We start from the raw sequence: 21883 nt of genomic DNA, 5'->3' as shown, positions 1-21883 counted from the left end.
TTTTAATAGATTAATAGACTTGAGTAAATATATATAATAGTATAAACAAGTCTTTAATCCATAAACACATTATTTTTTAAATAAATATGATAAATATAAAACTAGCATGTATGTTTATAAATGTAACTTTTTTTTTCATATTTATTTAATTTAACTTTAAAGCGATAAACCATAAACTATGTGTATTATGTAATATTTGAGCTTTAAGCATAATCACAAAAAGTATAATCTTTAAACTATTTACTCAAGCTATATGTTTTCAATGTAGCTCATCTTGGTTGTGGATGAAGTTTGATCTTGTATTTAACTTTGAATTCATTATTGATTCATTCAGATATTCGCCAACCTCCTTTGAATGTCATCATTAAGCTTTATTCCATCAAACCTCCGATGGAGGATTTTTGTGTAGAATACCTAACAAGCAAATAAACACTCGATAAATATTATTAGGAATTGTTTATTAATCATCAAAACTGGATTAGATAGTAGGCTCGTAAACATGAGACCTAACAATCTCTCTCTTTTTTATGATGATAAACAATCTACACAAAGAATATATAAAATATGCATGATATCAAATGAATATACAAATTATAATCCTCATGCATAAAACCAATAGAATGATATACTCATAATATACTTGTTTCTCCCCCTTTGTCAATATCAAAATAGGAAAACAATAATAATAGAAAGCGGAATCTCTCCCTACAAATTATCATAGGTGACTATAAAAACAAATATAGGGAAAAAAACTTCCCCTATCAAAATGCCTTAATGCATATATAAAAAAAATATAAGGCATCAAAAATGTGAGTATAAAAATCATGAAAGACTCACATTCAAAAAGGTTATGAGAACACATATTGATATGTCATTATGAAAATAGTGTCTCAATAAAAATAATATATATAGATTTATCAAATCAAAAGAGTGGAAAACATGAGAATCATGAAAAAATATTTTTAATTAAAAACAAATCATAAGAACCATGAAAATCATGAAAGTCCAAATGAAAATCAAAACAATCAAATAAAATCATGAATCATGATCTAAAATTTTGAAAAACACAATAATATCAAAACAAACTTGAAAACTTGTTTTAAACTTTTCTTAGATAGTTGTAAGTGTTGAGGGATAAGAGTATATATAGGTTTTAAAAAACAACAACTCTAAACCAAAGAAAAACAAAGAAATTCAACAAAAAATAACAAAATCCATGAAAATTAGAAAATCTGGAAACAGTGTAGTCGGTCGACTAATAAACAGTATCAGTCGACTGATGAGCTGACCGTTAGTGGCAGCTCAAACTTCATTGGTCGACTGATGAACCCATCAGTTGACTAATGACCTGCTTCGGTCGACTGATGGTTCATCAGTTGACTGAGCAAAGCCAAAGTATAGTTTCAAGGTGATTTTTTTGGTCGACTGATTATCCTCATCAGTCGACTGATAACGTGCACATGGTATATTATGAACAGTGAAAATGAATTTCAAACCCCTTTTAAAAATATCAAATAAATTCCAAAAAATATAAATTTTGGGAAAAATGATTATTCTGATAAAAAGGAACATGTTACAAAAGAAATTTTTTAAATCTCATTTCCCGTTTGTGAAAACTTATCATTTTCAAAATTTTAAAAATACGAGTTTGTTTAAAACACTTGATTTTGACAAAATGGTTTTATCCAAATTTTTAAATCCCTTTTAATGGATTAGTAGACTTTGGAAATGATGTAAATAGTATTATTTAGTCTATAATCTAAAAACACAAAATATGAAACAATACGTGTACAATACAAAAAAATGAAAACAAAAGAACAAGAAGAAAAGAATTTATTTTTTTCTAAATCAAACATGTTTTGGTACCCAAACACTCTTGGTATCAAAAAGTTTAGACACATGACCCCTATTAATATAGCTCAATGCCCTTGGGTTATGACCCTATTTGGGCGCATTTAGTGCACATGTTCGGTCATAGCAATAATTATGCAAATGACCCTTTCTATTGTAATAAGTACAAGCGAATGGTGCACTTGTTTATGTTGACCATTAACTTGTCCATGATGGACATTTGCAAATAAGGACGATCTTTTTAAATCATTTTACAAATGTGAATTTTTTTAAATCAAAACAAAATTTAGTCAAATGACCAAATTTATCAAAAAATCACACTTAAACACATTTACAGGCTTATGATGAATATTGTATGCATGTGTGTGTGTGTGATGAAGAAACTTTATGAGATGCACATTAATTATTCTTTGGTTTATGTGCATCATAGCAGAATTTTGCAAGATGATCTTTACGACCTCAAGTAGAGCATTTGAAAACTTTGTTATACATGTGTGCATAGTGTGTATGTGATTTTGAAGTTGAAGCACTAGACTTAGCACACTTGTCCATAAGTTTCTTATTATTGTCAATGCATTTATTTAAAGTTGAATCTAAAGATAAAATACGATTTTTCATATTATTCAACTCTTCATTTATAACATTTGCATTTGCAATAGAAGTAGAAAGAGCATGATTATTGTTAAAAGAATTTATTTCATTCCTAATAGTTTCTACTTCTAATATGGCATCATTTTTATCTTGAGATAAACTAGCAATATCCATTTTTAATTTTTCATTGCTTTCTTTAAGATTCACATTTTCATTAACAATGATATCAAAATTTGATGCTAGTGTCTCATGATCAGATTCTAGCTCTACATGCTTCCTTTTTAAATTAAAATAATTATGATGCAATTTGTTATAGGCTTTTATTATTATTTTTATATGCACAAGCGAGTTCATCAATAGATAAGTCATTATCGGTATCGGACTCGCAATCCTCACTAGGGCTATCGCCTAGTGGCCATGTGTACAATAAAGCTCCGTCCTTACTTGAATGGAATCCTCCGGAACACGTCAGATTTCCTCCAAGTTGTCTTGATGTGCTTCTATATGTTTCCACAATAAATAGGGACTATCAAAAGAAATAAGTTTGTTAGAAGTGAATGAATCAAAAGCATTAAGCATAAATTCTAACACTAACTTGTTCATAATAAACATCTTCTTATCATAATTGCTCCACTTGGATTTCTCCAAAGTGGGGCACAACATAAGCATAATCAATGACTTTCCACAATTCGATATTTTTAGATCTAACAACTATTTTAAATCTAAAACACCATTGAGCATAGAGGAAACATTTAATTTAGGAGCAATATTAATGCCATAGCCTAAACTAGGTGCACCATTCATATCCATGATATAAATGCAAGCATTAAATAAAAAAAAATCACAAAACTAGATTAGCAATAATACAAAGCGACACCACCCGCGGGTAGGACAACCGATTAGCAGCTCCCCATGGAGGAAGAGATTTCCTCAGGCTTCGTGCCCGTTGCGACTGGGTTCGAATCCCTGCTACCGCATTCACCTGGCTCCTGTGAGTTTAAGGGTGGGGATAGGATCCCGGGGTTTTACTGGTCACTCAGGCTCAGCCCGTTGTATGCTCACCAGGTCGCGTCCTTGTGGTCCACTGTCTGTTCGCCCACACTGTGGGGATGAGCCCCTGGTAGCAAGGGTAGCTCCTTGCAGGAAATTGAGGACCACGGGGAATCGATCAAGGGCCGCTGGCGGGACTCCCAAAGGGAGTAAAATTGAGCTGGGGTGACCAGGTTTCCCTTGCCAGCAAAAAAAAATACAAAGCGACGATCTTTGACTCTAGGTGATTAAGCCACAAATCAAAGAGCACCAAACTCCGATACCAAATGAAATTACTCTGGGGGGGGGGGGGAGGGTGTGAATAGGGTATATGCTAATCTAATCCGATATAAATGATAATTTAAAACTTATTAACAATTTATCTAAGCAAATATGATATTCAATAAGTTATAAGCAAGAATATGTAATTAAACAAAGCGATAATGAGTACGAGATATGAGCAATAAGAGCTAAATAAATGAGTACGTCAAATAACAAACGCAAACACATAATATGATCACGGAGTTCGGTCACCCTCGACCTATGTCTCCGCTCCTCATCTTCAAGGAGAATCTCCACTATATCAAAACAACCACACACTCGGTTTCCTAAGCTCACCAAAAATTTTTACAAACTCGCACAATTGTAACTATACATACACTCTCTAAGTGTTGGCCTAGCCCGTGTCACCTTCCTCAAGTGCTCGGATTTTAGCCTATCCTTTGTCACCTTCCTCAAGTGTTCGGATTTACCACATCTCCCTAGGCTTTACTATCGATATCACTCCTCTTAGAATTGACCCCATCTCTCCCAACCACTTCTCTTGGTGTCCTTGTGTATTACAATATGATCTCATAATTAAGCACAACTACAAAGTGTTTGTTCTCTAAATAAGATGAGAACTAAGTTAAGCTCACTCAATCACACCCACAACTCAAATTACACAATGTGTAAAAATACTCAAGCTCAATGGTTGTGTGTGAATCAATAAGTAAAATAAAATCTAAACTCAAATCAATCTAGCAAATATAATAAGATAAATAAAATACAAATAATCTAGATGAGGAGTTTAGAAAAACTTTTCTGAAAAACAAGAGTGAGAGAGATTGAGATTGAAGCCCAAACGCGTAAGGAATAATCTCCTCTTCCTCTTGTGAAAACCACTTCACATAAACACTTGTAAAATACACTTAAAACTTTAAAACAAACTTGTGTGAAACACATTTAAATATCCATTAGAAACAAATGAGAGAAGAGAGCTTTTTATAGCCTCTCAAACCAGCCAAAAAACCCACAAAAAACGAAACTGGAAAAACTAGCCATTATAGGCTGAAATCATCAGTCAACTGATGACGTCATCAGTCGACTGATAAAGTAGACCGTTGGCAGTTTTGGCAGATTCAGGAATTTTTACATATCTAAGTTTCCAAAATCAATTAAAAATAGCAAATCAACTCCAAAAATCATGAAATTTTGAGGAATATTTTTAAACATGTAGACAAACATGTTAGAGAAAGAATTTCTAAAATATCACTTCCTATTTGTGATAAATAATTATTTTAAAATAGATATTCTAGATTCTAAAAACTCCTGAAACACTTGATTTTGTAAAATCATTTTAACATAGTAAATCATTTTAACATAGTAAATCAACTCCAAAAATGATAGAATTTTGGAAAATGTTTGTAAACATGTAATATAACATGTTAGAAAAATATTTTCTCAAATTGAATTCTTCATTTGTGAAAACTCATTTATTTTGTAAACTGTTCAAGAGCACGAAATCGTCAAAACTTAATTTTTGATGAAATTCTTCCAACCAAGTTTTGAAACACTTTTTAATAGATTAATAGACTTGAGGAAATATATAAAGTAGTGTAAATAAGTCTTTAATCCATAAACACATTATTTTACAAATAAATATGATAAATATGAAACTAGCATGTATGTTTATAAATGTAACTATTTGTTTCATATTTATTTAATTTAACTTGAAAGCGATAAACCATAAACTATGTGTGTTGTGTAATATTTGAGCTTTAAGTATAATCACACAAAGTATAATCTTTAAACTATTTACCCAAGCTATAGGTCTTCAATGTAGCTCATCTTGGTTACGGATGAAGCTTGATCTTGTATTTGACTTTGAATTCATTATTGCTTCATTCCGATATCCGCCAATCTTCTTTGAATGTCATCGTTAAGCTCAATTCCATCCAACATTCGATGGAGGATCTTTGTGTAGAATATCTAACAAGCAAATAAATACTCGACAAACATTATTAGGAATTGTTTGTTAATTATCAAAACTAGATTAGATAGTAGGCTCATAAATATGAGACCTAACGAGGAATGGTTGAAGTGGCTTTGGCATGTAAGGCCGGAGTCGACTACTTAGCTTCGCTAGTGCCTCCTAGCTATCATCCTTCTCCCGACCGCTTCTATCCTCCCCGCGTCTTTTGCTGTCTCAATCTCTTGAAAGATGTCGAGAGAAGTGGAGGCGGGCTAGACTTAGCAGTGAGTGACGACGAAGGGGAGCCTGCTGCTGAGACTCCCGGGGAATCTTCTTTAGCTGCTGCTGTTAGAAGACCGCCAAGTCCTACACCCGAATCTGGTCGGGAGCTTTGAAGACTTGTATCTTCTTTTTTTTGGAGAAGTTTGTAATGAAGTCCCCTCTTATTGAATGAAAATCAACTTTTGTTTCCATTCCTGAGTTTGCCTTCATTCTCTATATTCTCTTAGTTTTGTAACTTCGTTCTGATTAAGAACTAAAAATTAGCTAGGGTGAGTCAATTGTGATGTGTCGACCCGTACTTGGGGAATCAAGATAACTGGTTCACTTAGTGTTTTATGTTGGCCGGATATGTGGTTCTTTTATTGACAAAAACTTGGCAATGAATTGCATGAGTTTGTACGTCAAAAAACTATTAACCCGAGCCTTCAGAAATCATACCTTAGGCTCATGTAAGATGACATGAGGATCTTTTTGGCAGAATGACAACCCTGAGGTTGGGTGCTATGTTCTGATTATAAATATTTTTGTTTGAGCAATATCGACAGGGAATACATGTGTTGTGTGAATATGAGTATTGATTTTTGTTGTAGTTCATACAACATATCATATGGCAATACCATAGCAAAATTATGGAAAAATTCAAGAAACATTATTGCAAAATTATGATTCAAGCATAACTCAAGCCTGATGCAATCAAAATTATAACAAAATTCAAGCCTGATTCCTACAAAATCAAGCAAAAATTTTATAATAAAAAATATTACAAAATTATGATAAACATGAACATAATTCATATCTTCATAAATAGTTAAATTACAAATAAACTATATAATTAGATAAAGCATCATATTACAACATCATTCAACTTCAATTAAGTTTGTTCACAATCAAAATAATAAAGATAAAAAAATTCTTCATTTTTTCCTCTCTCCCCACCTCTCTCTCAAATATACCTCATATTTCCTCAAATCCTTTCTCTACCTCGTAGAATATCTTCATTCTCCACTAACTTGTTTTATCTAATCTTCAATTTCAACTTTTTCTCTCTCAATTTCCCCTCTATATTTCTTAATTTTTCCCAAACTTCACTCTTTAGTTCTTCTTTACCGACATCTTTTTCATAGAAAAGTTTGTTGATCACAGCTTGAGCTTGGGGAGGGAAGGGTTTATCCTTCCATTCAAAAAATTTACACTTGGATGCATCTCTATAATTTGGGCAACCAAATAATCGACGCTCATAATTTTATCCGTTCGAGCTGTTTCACCCACGAAATAGATTGACAATAGCATATCCTACTCTCCTCTTCACCAACGACATAGCGTGATGACCCACCTAAAGCTGTAGACGAGGAGGACTTCATTTTCTTTCACCTGTAAACGATAAAGAGGAAGTAGAAGTTGGAGACTATGAAAAGAACAAGATAATGAAAATAATTTAATTAGGGAAGAGGGTAGGTAATATAGTAAATACTGTAATAAATAAGGGTGAGAAGCATTCAAGTTGATCATATTGTCCAGCATGTGGGAATATTTCAGAGAATATTCTCATAGTTAACAGAAGGTACCAACTTGTAAGGATTTGTCAATGTATTTTTTTTAATGTTTTGTAACTTAGGGTATATAAGTGCTACAAAAGTGAAACGATAAGGTATATAAGTGCCATTTAGACCACATACAGCAGCAGAGCAAATGTGGAAATATCTTGTACAGCAGGGAAGCAAAATGGAAAGCAGCAGAGCAAATGTGGAAATATCTTGTACAGCAGGGAAGCAAAATGGAAAGCAACTGGAGAGAGAACGTTTTGGAGAGCAAAAATTGCCCATGGGCAAATAAGCAACTGGAGAGAGAACGTTTTGGAGAGCAAAAATTGCCCATGGGCAAATCTGAATATGTGGGTCCCATCAGTGTAAAAAAAATCAAAAAAAATATGGTGGGGTATATGATATAGTGATGTGGATGAAAGAGAAAATATGATGGGGTATAGATAAAGTAAAAAAGTATATATTTGCCTTCCTGCTATGGAGCTGAAATAAAAGAGGACAAAAGCTGAGGTGGAGAGCAATATTTGCCCTCCTGCTGCTGATGGTCTTAGGGTATAAGTTAGCCAAAAACATTTAAAAAAAACAACACAAAAAAGGACAAGATCACAACCGGAAAGCCGAAGAGATGGAGAAAGAGAAGGAGAAAGTTGGAGGAGGCGAGAGATGGAGGACCGCCATCGTCAACCTCTCAGAGATGGCGTCGAATTTGGAGTCTCTGCAGAGGATCGTCGCCAAAAAGGCCGTCTTCGTCGACGACGACACCTTCTCTAGGGCTTCCCTCTCCTCCGACCAGGCCAAATCCATCAAGGTCCCCAAAAAATCCCAGCTCTTCTGCACTCGTTTTCGCTCTATCCTTTTGAACTGATTATAAGATCTAGATAAAATTACAAGTTGTAGTTTGCCACAAGTCCATTAGAACTGAGGGTTCTGGAGATGATTAGGATCATTATTTGCTCTTATTGTCGTTACAATTGGCTTTCATTACCCTATTCACGCGATTCTAATTGGAGATATAAATATTTATGTATGGTTATTAAGTGGTTATTTGCACTTTGATGCCCTAAAGTTGACACCTTTTTGGACTTTGATAGCCCAAAGTTTTTCCCCGACACTTTAATCGCCAAAGTATACACATTATTCGGCTTTGATATCCCAAAGTTTACACATTTTTTACCTTTGAAACCCAAACTCTGTGTATCGAAGTGCAAAAAAAAAAAAGAAGAAGAAGAAGAAGAAAGTTTTAGGGTGTTGAAAGTCGAAAAAGGTGTAAACTTTGGTGTATCAAAGTGTAGAAAGAAAAGGTTTGGGGTATCAAATTTAAAAAAAGGTTTATCAAAAAGAAACTATAACTTTATAGCATGTCAAAGGTATATTAAAGCTGGAAATTAGGCGCTCAGCAGACAGAGAGAGAAGGGAGTGGGATTTGATTTCTAGTGGTATACATATGATTATAAATTGTGATGGTTTTGTAAGAATTAAAAATGTTGCTTTGGAAGATTTTATAGGCGAGAAAACGTATGATATGGATAAACTGGTTATTTAGTTTTGAAGGATTGGTCATGATTGGAGTGGAAGGTGAAGGGCTAAGCTTTGATACTTCTAGGAAATGTGATGTCACTCGTGCTTCCTAATTTGTAGTTATATCGGGGCTGGGAAATGTGTGGTCGGGTAAAAATACATGCTAAATAGGAGCAAGTGGTTGCATGCATTACTACAAGATTATTTGGGAGAATTCGCATGAAGTTCTCTTTGATAATGGGGAGGGTGAGGCACTCAAGTACCTATATGGAGCATGAAAACGACAAGTGGAAGAACATAACATAGAGCTACAAAGCGAGAGAGCTTAGAGGCTCCCAATGTAGACAAGACAAGACCTTCATGCTGATGTTATAGATAATTTGTAAGTACAAAAGTACTATCTAACAAGGTTTTAAATGTCATATGTGGTTCACGTGGGACTGCTAAAATTCATGTGCGATAGCGAAAATCGGGATATGTTTGGGCCATGAAAAAAATATCGGATTGTCATATTGGATAGTGTGCATATGCGTAATATAATATCATAAATAAAATCTAAACACACTGAATAAATTCTATTCTCTAAACATATTAAAAAACAAATAACTTATGATACTTAGGGTTGATGTTGAAGAAGAGGCGAGAAAAAAGAAGCTCGACGTTGATAGTTAAGGAGAGAGAAGATTGTCTGATATTAATGTCGAAGAAATAGCTCGGAGAAGGGATCAATGAGATGTCGAAGGAGAGAGAGGAGGAGCGACGGAAATGACTTCGGTCCTTTTTCCCCCTAACTGATCGGTTTTGTCTTTGGAAGCAATATTAAGTCAATCATGAATTTAAACTCAAACCTGATTAGATAAACATAACAAAAAAATCAACCAATTTTCAGATTGAAAAAACAGCTGACATGTCTCTCGTTATGTTTGGCCAACATATCCAACATGTCTCCTGATATATCCAACATGAACCCTGAAAATGCAATATGCATTGGAAAGTTCCATATCGTGTCGGTTGGTCCCTAAATCCGTCATGTCGGTCGACATGTTTGACATGGTAGTACACATTTAAAACACTGCTATTTAAGAAGTTTGAGTTTTTTGTATCTGCCAATTGCATGATGGTATTACCATGCACATTTTGCTGAGCTTAGGGATCCAGCATTGTTGGTTGATTTATGTAGAGCCGTGTATCTTGTTACTTGTTTTTCATGGTTTAATTGGTTCAGAGAAGGTGTAATTTTGTGGAAAAGATGTGAAAAGAGAGCTGTTTGTGTATTTTCTTGGCAAAAACTAGGACACGGAGAAATGTTAATCGCTGCATATGGCACTTTGTATCATCTCTGGATGGAGCTCAACTTGATTGCTAACATGAACTTAAAGGAGCTAATGAGTGTAACAATATTATGTGCATACTCTAGGTTACAATACCACTGGGGGTGGGGCAGTTTTGTTTTTCTTTTTCGGCTCAAGTAGTGAATGAGATCAATGACATGTTGAAATAGGACAAAACTGCATAATATTACAAAGTTTATCTCCTGCGACTGAGAAGTTAACACAAAGCTTCACGTGGAAGGAAATTCACTTATGGAAATAACTGTACGGCATTCTACGGATGACTACTTCACTGAAACTATGTTTTTGCTGATTAGTCAGTTTTCATGTCATAGATACACTCTACGATGACTACCTCACATTAGAATTTTCTGAAACTATGGAAATAAAGCTCAGTATACTCATTCAACTGCAACATGACTTACCATTGGAGGATTTTTTTTTTTTTTACTAACACAGCAGGTTCCGAGGAATAATTTCTGTGTTCAGCCTTTAGAGTATTGTAAGTAAATATATTCGTGCACTATATCAGACTCATCTAAAAAATACTTAATCATACATGAAATTCTTACTTGAATTTTTAGACTGGACAATAACTATGCAGCATAGGCAAAACGACAATTGAATAAAGTAAGCACAGTACAAGAACATGAAAGTGTATGAAACAATAGTCACCAATGGCTATGGATTTTGTTAATATCTCATGGTTCCTATAGAGGAGAGTTCTTGGACATTACACGGATGTCAAAGAGTAATGCAAGTGGCCTATAATGCGGCAATGCACTCAAGAACACATGGAATACATATCCCCGCAGAACAACCTGCATGCGAGCGTGTAGTTTTCAACCACTGGGTCGGGTGGGTTTGGGGGGGGGGTGTTTGGTTCAAAACCAGCCGCTCGCATGTGGTTTGTTCTAAGGGGATATGCATTCGAAACACATGAAGTTTGAACCGTTTGCTGGCTTTCAACATTAAATATTCAAAATTCCCACCAGAAAAAAGTGCTTCTTGATTAAATGGTAATATATGTACATCTTATAATTGTTATGCCCTTGCTACGCCCTTCTTCCCTATGAATGTAAGTACTTTCCTTTCCACCTTCATTTCTCATTTTTGGGATATTTTTAAGGTTCAGGGACTTGTGCTTCAGGATGGTAAGGGTTGGATTTGGTATGATATTTTAAGAACAAGTTGCAGGTTCATTGTGAATTTATAGATCCACTTGGTGTATTCAAAATTAACTATGAAATCAAGGATCAACACCAAAATATATGCCAACATTTTATTTGAGTTTGATTTTTTTGACTGATCAGTTTATGCAACACCTGACATCTCTAAACATGATTAAGTAGTCATATGCAAATTGGAAGGAAATGGATGATTTAGCTATAAATTCCAAAATACTTAAAATTCCTTCCTTCGACTACTTTCCCTGGAACATCCATCAACTTGGTGTTTATTTGTTGGTAGGTAGGTGTGTCAGGCTGAAAAAGGGTAGACATTATGTAAGAAAAGGGGAATATCCAGGCTATATATTTCCTTCAGGTCATTGATAATCTTCTCCACCTAAAGTTAGTTAAAATGATAGAAAATAGTTATAATTGGATCTTTCTTTCTTCCTGTTTGTCCTTTTTGTTTGAATTGCTTTCTATATAAATCTCTGTGCTCCTTAAGAAGGAGAATAATGCACCTAAATTAGCTGTGTGAAGGCCTGGGGTTTAGTGCTACTGGAAATTTGAAATCATGACTTTCGTGCTACTACATATGGGCCATTTTTGGTTGGTTAAACATAAAGAATACACCTACTAGAAATTAGTAAAGTTATTCATCAAAATAAGTGCAAATGTTTAATGTTATAGACTATGCTAGTTTCTTGTGCATTTGATCATAAATCATCACTAGATGTCTTAAGGATCTTTGAATTTTGACATTTGAGCGAGGTTATTTAGTTACTAATTAATGGATGTACCACTATGGTTCAGAAACAAATTTAGTTTCTCCTATAATTTGAATTTTTTTGAATATATTGATTTTTGAAACTTTAGATAGCATGAATCTTTTGTCATGTTCTTTTTTTCTTCTTACGTTCTGTTCTTTATGTTTCACAGTATCTGGAACTGCCATATCAATGTTTCAAGTATTTTGTGGGCATATATCTTTGCTAGTTCTGAAAAGAGATGGGTAACCTTTACATTAATGGATATTTTTGTGATGAACTACTATGAAAATAGGATTAGGTTGATTACATTGAACTAAATTCATCTTGTTCTTTCAATTCATTCATGCTTAAGTCAGTATGTAACTTTTGATATTGTACCCAACTTTGCTTATATTGTTTTTCCATGTTCAGACTCTTGAGCAGAGGGTAGAGACTTTGGAACGTGAACTTGATGCTTCAATTGCAGCAGCAGCTCGTGCACGTACTGAGAAACGGCAGGCTGAGGCAGCTCAGCGATCTGCTGAATTACATGCACAAGAGGTTACACGAGAGCTCGAAAACACTACAAGTATGGCTTCAGGTTTCTTCATTGCCTTCCTGTCATGCCAATGTGTTTGATTCCACAGGCTGATTCATAGGCTAATTGTGTATCTGATATAAATTCTGCTCTTATGCTAACTCTTTCCTTAACTGTAAACTAACCTTTTAGGTTTTATTACAAGGCGATTTATGCTCATTGTCACCTTGACCAAGAATCTAGCAACTGATACCACCTCATCAGTACATGAGATCTTGACAGGATGTCCTAATTTTTTAAAGTCCTTGCCACTACATAACTAACCAAAATTCTGAAGGTGTGGTGAGAATTGAGGGTTATAATTTTAATTCGAACATTGCCCTCGCAGGTTGAGCAGGTTGAGACCCTTTAATGGGCCAAAATCTGGACTCAAAAGAGCAGTTTTTTAATGCGCTTTAGAAATTCGTGGCCAACAAGATCAGAACCTAGGTTGTTTTGGTGCCATTTATAGTCTCTGTCACTACACCAAAACTCCGAAGTTATGATGAGCGCTGAGGGTTATAATTTTATATACTAATGTTTTGATGTAGAAGGATTAGATAAAGTTGATTGGCCTTGTCATATCAACAATCATTTTTCACCCACCAAGCAACATGATACCAATTCTTATTATCACATTGGCTATAATCGTTGTTTAACCCTTTCCTTTCAAACTCGAGTTGGTGATGGATCATAAGTCAAGGTAGGAAAGATCTAAAGGATGATGACATTTTCACTACGGCCATGGGTTGTCAACCTCCCATGTCTTGGTCAAGGAAGCGGTCTTCCATATTTTTAGAGCATGTTTGACTACTACCTATTTTTTGAATCCTTATACGTTACCTATTACTTATTCTCAAAACTCCTTTTAAGCATGTAAGAAAATAAGGAAGTTGTTTGGTAAACCCCTTTAATGTATGAGGATAATAGATGTAGTTATGTGTTTGGTAAACCAATTTTCTCCTATATTTAAAGAAAGAAAGAAAGAAAGAAAGAAAGAAAATTCTTGATTAAAAAAAGCTCATTAATATCTCTTTCTGTAGCTTAATTGAAATTCTCCACCAGTCATCACTTGCGCTGCTAAAAATACTTGGTCACTATTTTTGGGAGTAATAAGGCGCTGATTGCAGAATTCCTTTTTGTTTCATGTCATTTTACGCAGTTATATAATATATACTAAGGGCATGCGTCTTTTACGTTCTCTCGATGTCATCTGCAGAGGTTTTCAAGCTACACATGGAAGAATTGCGTTCGAAACAAGAGGAGATCTCGAAGAAAGATCACGAGATCAAAGTTTTGGAAGCTATAATTCAAACACTAAGCAGAAATGACTTGAGCGCTGCTGATGATTAGGACCCCTCGTGTGAGTTTACAGTGTTCCTCCTGTCTGTCTTCTCAGAACTGACATTATCAGATGAGATGTCTGTCCGTCCTCTCAACTTTATCTTTAATCTCCGCGTTCTTCTTTTTACCAGAAGTATCACATTTTTCAAAGTTCCATATATCAAGCATTTCCACAATCACGTTGAGAGTTCATTCCTCTGTTTTATTTGCGAGAAGAGAAGAATGTGTACAGAACTTAAGATGTCGTTCGAGGAGGAGGAAGAGGTTAATTTCAATCCTCCCAACAATGTAAAATTATATATCTTTTGTAATATAATTATATGTCGTGTTCGGCTTTTGAACTACCACCACTAGTTTGTATCAGGTGTCGAAAGATGAGATCGTAAGTGACAGAATGTGCAATGCCCTTTTTGGTTATTTAAGTTTGGTTCATTCCAACAGTTTGGGGTTCAAGCAAATAACCCAATTCAAATTTATTGGGACCTTGAACTTGCATTTTACACTTGTTAATGTGAGATGCGTTCAACCTCACAGTGGGTTACTGCCGGTTGACGAGATTCTGTGGTCGGTAGGCCAACAACAATGATTGTTAGATGACGAGATCGGTTGAGCTTATGTGATGATTGATCACGTTTAACGATGGGACAAAAATTGTTAATAATTGAATAATAATTTGTACTCTCACTAGAAGCTGCGATCCATGTTGTTGCGCTCGTAGACCCAGTTCAGGTGGCGGAAAGAGCAGGGTGGGTAGAAATCAGTCCTTGGGGTTGAGCCCTGCAACTACCATGGAGAGGGAGGGGAGTCAAAATAACTAACTTAATTAAACTTAAAATATCAGTGAACTCGTAAATTTTCCTTTAAAGTATCAATTTATCTATTTTGTCCCTCGAATATATTTGCGGTATCATTGGGGTCATTTTGTGAGCTTATAGTCAAATATTTAAGAAATCAGTGATATATCTTTTTTTTCCCCACTCAAAAAAATCTTAACTAGTTTACTCCAAAAAGTTTTGCACTCTAAACTCTTTGAGGAATTGAAATATTATTTTTCAAAATGTAGAAAATTCAAGAAATGTGAAAAAAAAACCACTACCGCATTATCAATCTATTAAATATTTGATTGTAGACTTACATTGAACATATACACATAGTTTAAGGGGAAAATAGACAAATTTATAACGTTGGGGAGTGTGGGTGTTGTGTGGGCGGGGGGGATGGGGGGGAGGGGCTGGGAGGGATTGTGGAATTCCACATACTAGGAGATTTGATCATTTGTTAAAAACCGTTTCATTGTAATGCTACTTAGTGTTGGTTTGAATCAAATCATTTAAAAAATGTTTCATTGTTATACTGAGTGTGGTTTTAGTGGGGGGGGGGGGGGGTGATGATGACTTGCAGGAAAAAAATGAAAATATTTTGCTCACCTTCTCACAGAACGTAGGTACATTGTCAAACCACATAAAATATTGTGTTTTCCGCATTTGCATTGATCATTAATTGTTCTTGAGTTTTTTAAAAAAGTTATCCACAAAACCCTGAAGTTAAATGGGTAGGGTCTAAAATCCTAACAATTGATAACAAAGCGATATTAAGTAGATTCCTCAATAGCACACCTTTTTAAATATATCCTTACGTTTGATTTGTGTATGTAGATTAATAGCCACATTTAATTCGACAAAATGATCATTTTAGCTTTAAAATATTGATGAACTCTTAAGTGCTCCTCTAACGTATCAATTTGACTATTTTCCCTCTTAAACTATATGAACGTCCCAATATGACAATTTTGTGAGCTTATAATCAAATATTTAATAGATTAATGGCTTGATATTATTTGTTTGCGTTTCCTGTATTTTCTACAATTTAGTAATTATTTAAATCATAAAAAAGGTCTTGGAGAAAAATAGTTAAGAATATTTTTTAGCTTGGGGCAACAGGAGACAAGCCAATAAAAACATATGAAAAAAAAACATGGTTACTCATCGATCTGTTAAATATTTAATTGTAGACTCACAAAATGACTATATATACTAAGACCATAAGCATAGTTTAAGAATTGAAATAGATAAACTGATACTTTAGAGAGCAACTTGAGAGTTCACCAATATTTAAAAGTGGAAGAATCATTTTATCCTATTTAATTATGTCCATGAAGGGATCTGTTCAGATTGATCCCTTCTAAGAAAAACCAACTTTTTATTTTTGATATAGCCATCATGTGCAGCTGCGTTCCTCGCCAGATCTGAAGGGGATGCCTTCTAACAAAATGTTTGGTTAACCCTTCAACTGGAGTTCAGCTCCTTCTGTTGACTTAATCTGCAAACATTAATGGGTATCATGTGATGTTAATCTAATGAACACATCAACACTTCAGTTTTTTTTTTTTTTTTGGTTTATTTTAAGGATTACTTACATCTCACACTACTCTATGGTATTAATTACACAGATGATCTCGTGGTCTGTGAATCTATATAGACAACCTGAGATTACTGAGTAATAATACTTCAAAGGTAACCATAATGAAAGTAATTTTAAGATTATTCAGAATTATCTGTGTGCATAGATAAGTACAGGGTTACTTCAAAGGTAACCATCATGATGTTCTTCTTGAGTTGGATAGTTAGAGAAAATACAGTCAAAAGTCACCATCATTAAACAAATGAGTCTGCAACCACCTCCCTATGTTATTATGGGCGAAAGGATGCATCCAAGAAAGTTGAAAAGATGACGGGATGTAGCCTAATTATTATATGTTCATACCCATGAGGGAAGCCATGATGGACCTCTCCATCTTAACAACCTTTGCTCTCATAAAGCTCAATTAGTTGAAGAGAGAGATTGATATAGACCTCTCTTTTAACTCCTCTTGCTTTCTGCCACTCGCCTATAAGTTTACTAACTTAGGCATAAAAAAGTGTGGTGGTGGAAAACAATTCCTACCTCTCGCCTCCTTCTGCTTGTGTGTGCAAGTCTGCTGGGATGTTCTTGGCTACGATGGTTTCTGAACTATCGCCTCTACTATCAAAAGGTAGCGGAGAGACAACTATTTTTTAACACAACAGTTGATTATTTGGTAGGCGATTGTGATTCATTCTAAATCTAGCATTCACCATACATCCATGAATTACCATCATTCCTAATTTACATTTAAAAGCAAACCATAATTGTTTATTAGATAACCAATGATTGTTATAAAATAATAATATCTCTATTACTTTTTCGATAGTGAAGATGACCTGAATCCTGTTGTGTGCGGCGAAAGCCTCGAAGCGACACGAACAGTCCAAGAGATAAATCACAACTAATAAACCAAACACAATACCACAGCAAGACAACGAGTTTAACGTGGTTCGGCAAGTTGCATACGTCCACTGGGCAAGGAGAGGGGAGTTCTTACTATTACAAATCAAGAGAATACAAATAGAGTTACAAATCTCACCGATCAAACCCTAAAACAAAGCTCTAGATCTCTCACAAATCTCTCACAATTGGATGCAGCAATCATATCCCAAAGACTGCTAAAAACGTCCTTACTTAACCCTACCTAATAAGGATTAGAGTTATATATCAGCTCCAAAACGATCCTGGTTGAAAACCCAAAGCCCAGGCCAAATTCATCTGCGGTCGACCGCGGCGGTCGATCGCGCAGGTATTGCGGTCGACCGTGACGGTCGACCGTGACGGCTGACCGTGACGACAGGAAAACTCATGATCAACCGCGACGGTCGACCGAACCAAACGACAGAACCAAAAAATCCTACAGGGTCCACGCGATCGACTATGATGGTCGACCGCCTTCAGCTCCCAGCTCTTCCTGACCCTTGTGCACGTTCGAGGTCGGCCGCCAGTCTGTCTGACACTTTTTTTTTGCTGGTTCTTCGTCGCGTTCGTCATTTCTTCAATTCTCCACCTCAGTGAATGTTTCTACCAAAACTGAGCCGACATCAAATCATCCAAAATCCCACTTGTTGCATCCAGGACGCTGTGGAAACACCCCACGACAACAAACTCAATCCACAATAAGTCAGGAAACCAAACGTGAGCTGAAACGATCTCCCCCCATCTGAATCAAACCGGCTGCATCGAAAGACTGCCTATGTATCCTCTTGCCCAAGAAATCAATCCGAACGTAGTTCATCCAAATGGCCTCCAAAGGCCTTAACACTGAAGAATGTTCAAAAGCTTCAAACAATGATCAAATTTCACACCTGAAACAACTTTGGTCATCATATCTGCAGGGTTATCGTTCATGTGGACCTTCTCTAATATGACGTCTCCATCATCCAAAACATCACGAACAAAATAGAATCTGACATCGATATGCTTCGTGCGCGCATGATAAACCTGGTTCTTTGCTAAATAGATAGTCGACATGCTATCACAGAATACCCGAATGGTCTCCTGTGGGATCCCCAAGTCATCCAATAATCCCTACAGCCACAAAGCCTCCTTAACAGCCTCAGTCACCGCCATATATTCCGCCTCTATAGTAGAGAGAGCCACTGTGGACTAAAGCGTACATCGCCAACATACCGGTGTACCTGCCAATGTAAACACATAACCTGAAGTAGATCGGCGCTTGTCAAGATCTCCAGCATAATCTGAATTCACGTAACCAATGCAATCCTACCCATTCTTCTCATCCTTCTCGAATACCAAACCAACATCCATGGTGCCTCTAACATACCGTAGAATCCACTTCATGGCCTCCCAATGACCCTTCCCGGGGTCGTGCATGTATCTCGATACCATACTCACGGCCTGTGACAAATCTAGCCTCGTACATACCATCACATACATCAAGCTACCTATTGCACTGGCATATGGGACCTTCAACATATAATCTCTGTCCTCAACCGAAACAGGTGATATCAACGCTGAAAGCTTGAAGTGGGGAGCCAATGGTGTGCTAACTACTTTTGCATTGCCATCAAAGTTGAATTTCTTCAACATTTTCTGCAAATAGCTCTTCCGTGTAAGCTTCAATCTCCCCTTCACCCTGTCTCTCTCGATCTCCATACCCAATATATTCTTTGCTTCTACAAGATCCTTCATCTCGAACTCGGATGACAGCTCCTCTTTCAACTTTCGAATAGCCAAAGAATTTTTGGAAGCAATAAGCATATCGTCAACATATAAAAGCAAATATATGTGCTCACCATCCTGTAACTTGTGTATGTAAACACATGGATCATATGGGTTCCTCGTGTACCCCTGGCCAATCATGAAACTGTCGAATCTCTTGTACCACTGTCGCGGCGATTGCTTCAATTCATAAAGAGACTTCTTCAGCTTGCAAATTACATTTTCTTTCCTACAACTCTGAATCCTAAGGATTGTGTCATGTAGATCTCCTCATCTAAATCTCCGTATAGAAAAGTTGTCTTCACATCCATCTGGACCAAATCTAAATCCAACTGTGCTACCAACGCCAATAAAATCTGAATCGACGAATGCTTCACAACAGGTGAAAATACCTTATTGTAATCAATGCCTTCAAGCTATGCATATCCTTTAGCAACCAATCTGGCTTTGAACTAAATATCCCCAATAGAAGATCCCTCCTTCTTCGCATATACCCACTTGCAACCTATAGCTCTCTTACCCTTAGGTAGATGTGCAAGTGTCCAAGTATCGTTCTTCTGAAGAGACTGCATCTCCTCCTTCATAGCTTCCCTCCACCTAATCGAATCGGGGCTAGACTCTACCTCCCTGAATGTGGATGGAACCATATCATCAACGACATCCACTGATAATGCATATGTGACCATGACATCATTATACCTAGCTGGCCGATGAATCACCCTCCTTGGTCTATCATCTGCTGCAATGGACCCCTGAACATGACCCTACTCCTGAGTCTTACCATCCACTGTATCCTCTATCTGCCCGGCTGTCATCTCATCTCCTCCTAGTGTCACCTCTGTAGGAGTCTCAATGAATACAATGCTATCTGGAGTGGGTGGAGTCATATCATCCTCTACCTGCTACGATATTTCAACTGTCTGGGCTTCCTCCACCTGCTGAGGGACTTGAGGCCTCATCATGTACGCCTCATCGAATGTGACATCTCTACTAATAACTATCTTCTTGTCCTGTGGATCCCATAACTTGAATCCTTTAACTCCATTTCTAAATCCCACAAAGACAGCTTTCCTCGCCCTTAGATTTAATTTACCATCGCTGACATGGTAACAAGCTGGACACCCAAATATCCGAAGCGACTCATAGTCACTAGCCACCGAACCAAACCAACGCTCCAAAGGAGTCTTTCTGTCTATCGCAATGCACGACAACCTATTCACGAGATGGCTCGCATAAACCAACGCCTCGGTCCAAAAGGATCTAGGAAATCCACTCTACGTCATCATACATCACACCTTTTCTAGTAAGGTACGGTTCAATCTTTCAGCCACCTCATTCTGTTGCGGTGTCTCACGAACTGTGAAGTGTCACCTAATGCCGTGATCCCGGTAAAACTACAGAAACGGATCACTCTTATACTCTCTACCGTTATCTGAACATAGAGTCTTCACCTTTCTATCTGTCTGCAGCTCTACTTTCTTTTTTCACTCCACAAAAATATCTAGGACCTGATATTTATGCTTCATAGGGTATACTCAATTCCTCCTGGAATAATCATCAATGAAAGTGAAAATAATTAGCCCCACCAAGAGATGTGTTCTTGGAAGGACCCTAAATATCTGTGTGAATGTAATCCAATATACCTCGGGTGTTGTGAATAGCGGTACCAAACTTCACTCTAGTCTTCTTCCTAAGTACACAATGCTCACACAGCTCCATCTTGCAGGTCTTAGTACCTTACAATAGTCTCTGTTTTGCCAATGACTGTAGTGACTTATCACATGTGTGTCCAAGTCTCATATACCATAAAGTGGTAGTGTCCTCTTCTATAGTGATAGAAGCTGACAGACCCTCTGTAACTGTCTTACCCTTCAAGTAGTATAGGTTGTTTTCCCTGACATCTCGCATCACCACCGTAGAACCCTTCGTGACCTTCACTGTAGTATCCTCTAAGATCACTCTATATCCAACTGCCTACAAAGTCCCAAGAGAAATGATGTTCTTCGTCAACTGCGGCACGAACCTCACTTCCTTCAACTCCCTAACCACTCTGTCATGCATCCTAATCCGGACTGAGCCAATACCACCAATAGGATATACGTGATCATTACCCATAAGCACGACATCCCCTCTTTCCAACTCCTCAAAGCTGGAGAACCAATCACTCCTAGGGCATATGTGATATGTGGCTCCTGAATCCAACATCCACTCCATGGAGTCGACATAGCAAACCAACGGTAGTGCAGGGCACGAATAGTCCGAAGAATCTGACTCTGAATGTTCATCAATAGCTTTTGCAACATTCACTTCTGAAGCTTGTACAGCTTTTCCCTTGCTCTTCCCGGCTTTTTCTTTCCACTTTGGGCAGTCAATCTTCCAATGTCCTTCTTCTTTATAATACCGATATTGGTTTCTACCAACACTCTTATAGGCACTCCTATTCTTTGACTTTGAGTGGTTGAACTGACAGTGGTTTGGATCTCAGCCTCGAACAGCTAATGCATCTCCAGATGCCTTCTCGGAGGGTTCACCATCACTCTTCCTCAACTCATAATTCACCAAAGCTGAGGTCACCTCCTT

General features: G+C 36.6%; 1 protein-coding gene across 1 annotated transcript; it reads left to right on the top strand.

Annotated features, from left to right (window-relative positions):
• LOC109822267 lies at positions 8103 to 14637 on the top strand. Its single transcript, XM_020388442.1, has 3 exons — positions 8103 to 8335; positions 12727 to 12883; positions 14091 to 14637. Exons 1-3 carry the CDS (start codon positions 8153 to 8155, stop codon positions 14222 to 14224), a joined length of 474 nt encoding a protein of 157 aa, XP_020244031.1. The 5' UTR covers positions 8103 to 8152; the 3' UTR covers positions 14225 to 14637.

Source organism: Asparagus officinalis, chromosome 8 (genome assembly GCF_001876935.1).
Source record: "Asparagus officinalis chromosome 8, Aspof.V1, whole genome shotgun sequence".
Taxonomy (NCBI): Eukaryota; Viridiplantae; Streptophyta; class Magnoliopsida; order Asparagales; family Asparagaceae; genus Asparagus; species Asparagus officinalis.
The sequence above is the reverse complement of the archived record's forward strand: the minus strand, read 5'-3'. Positions and strand labels throughout refer to the sequence as shown.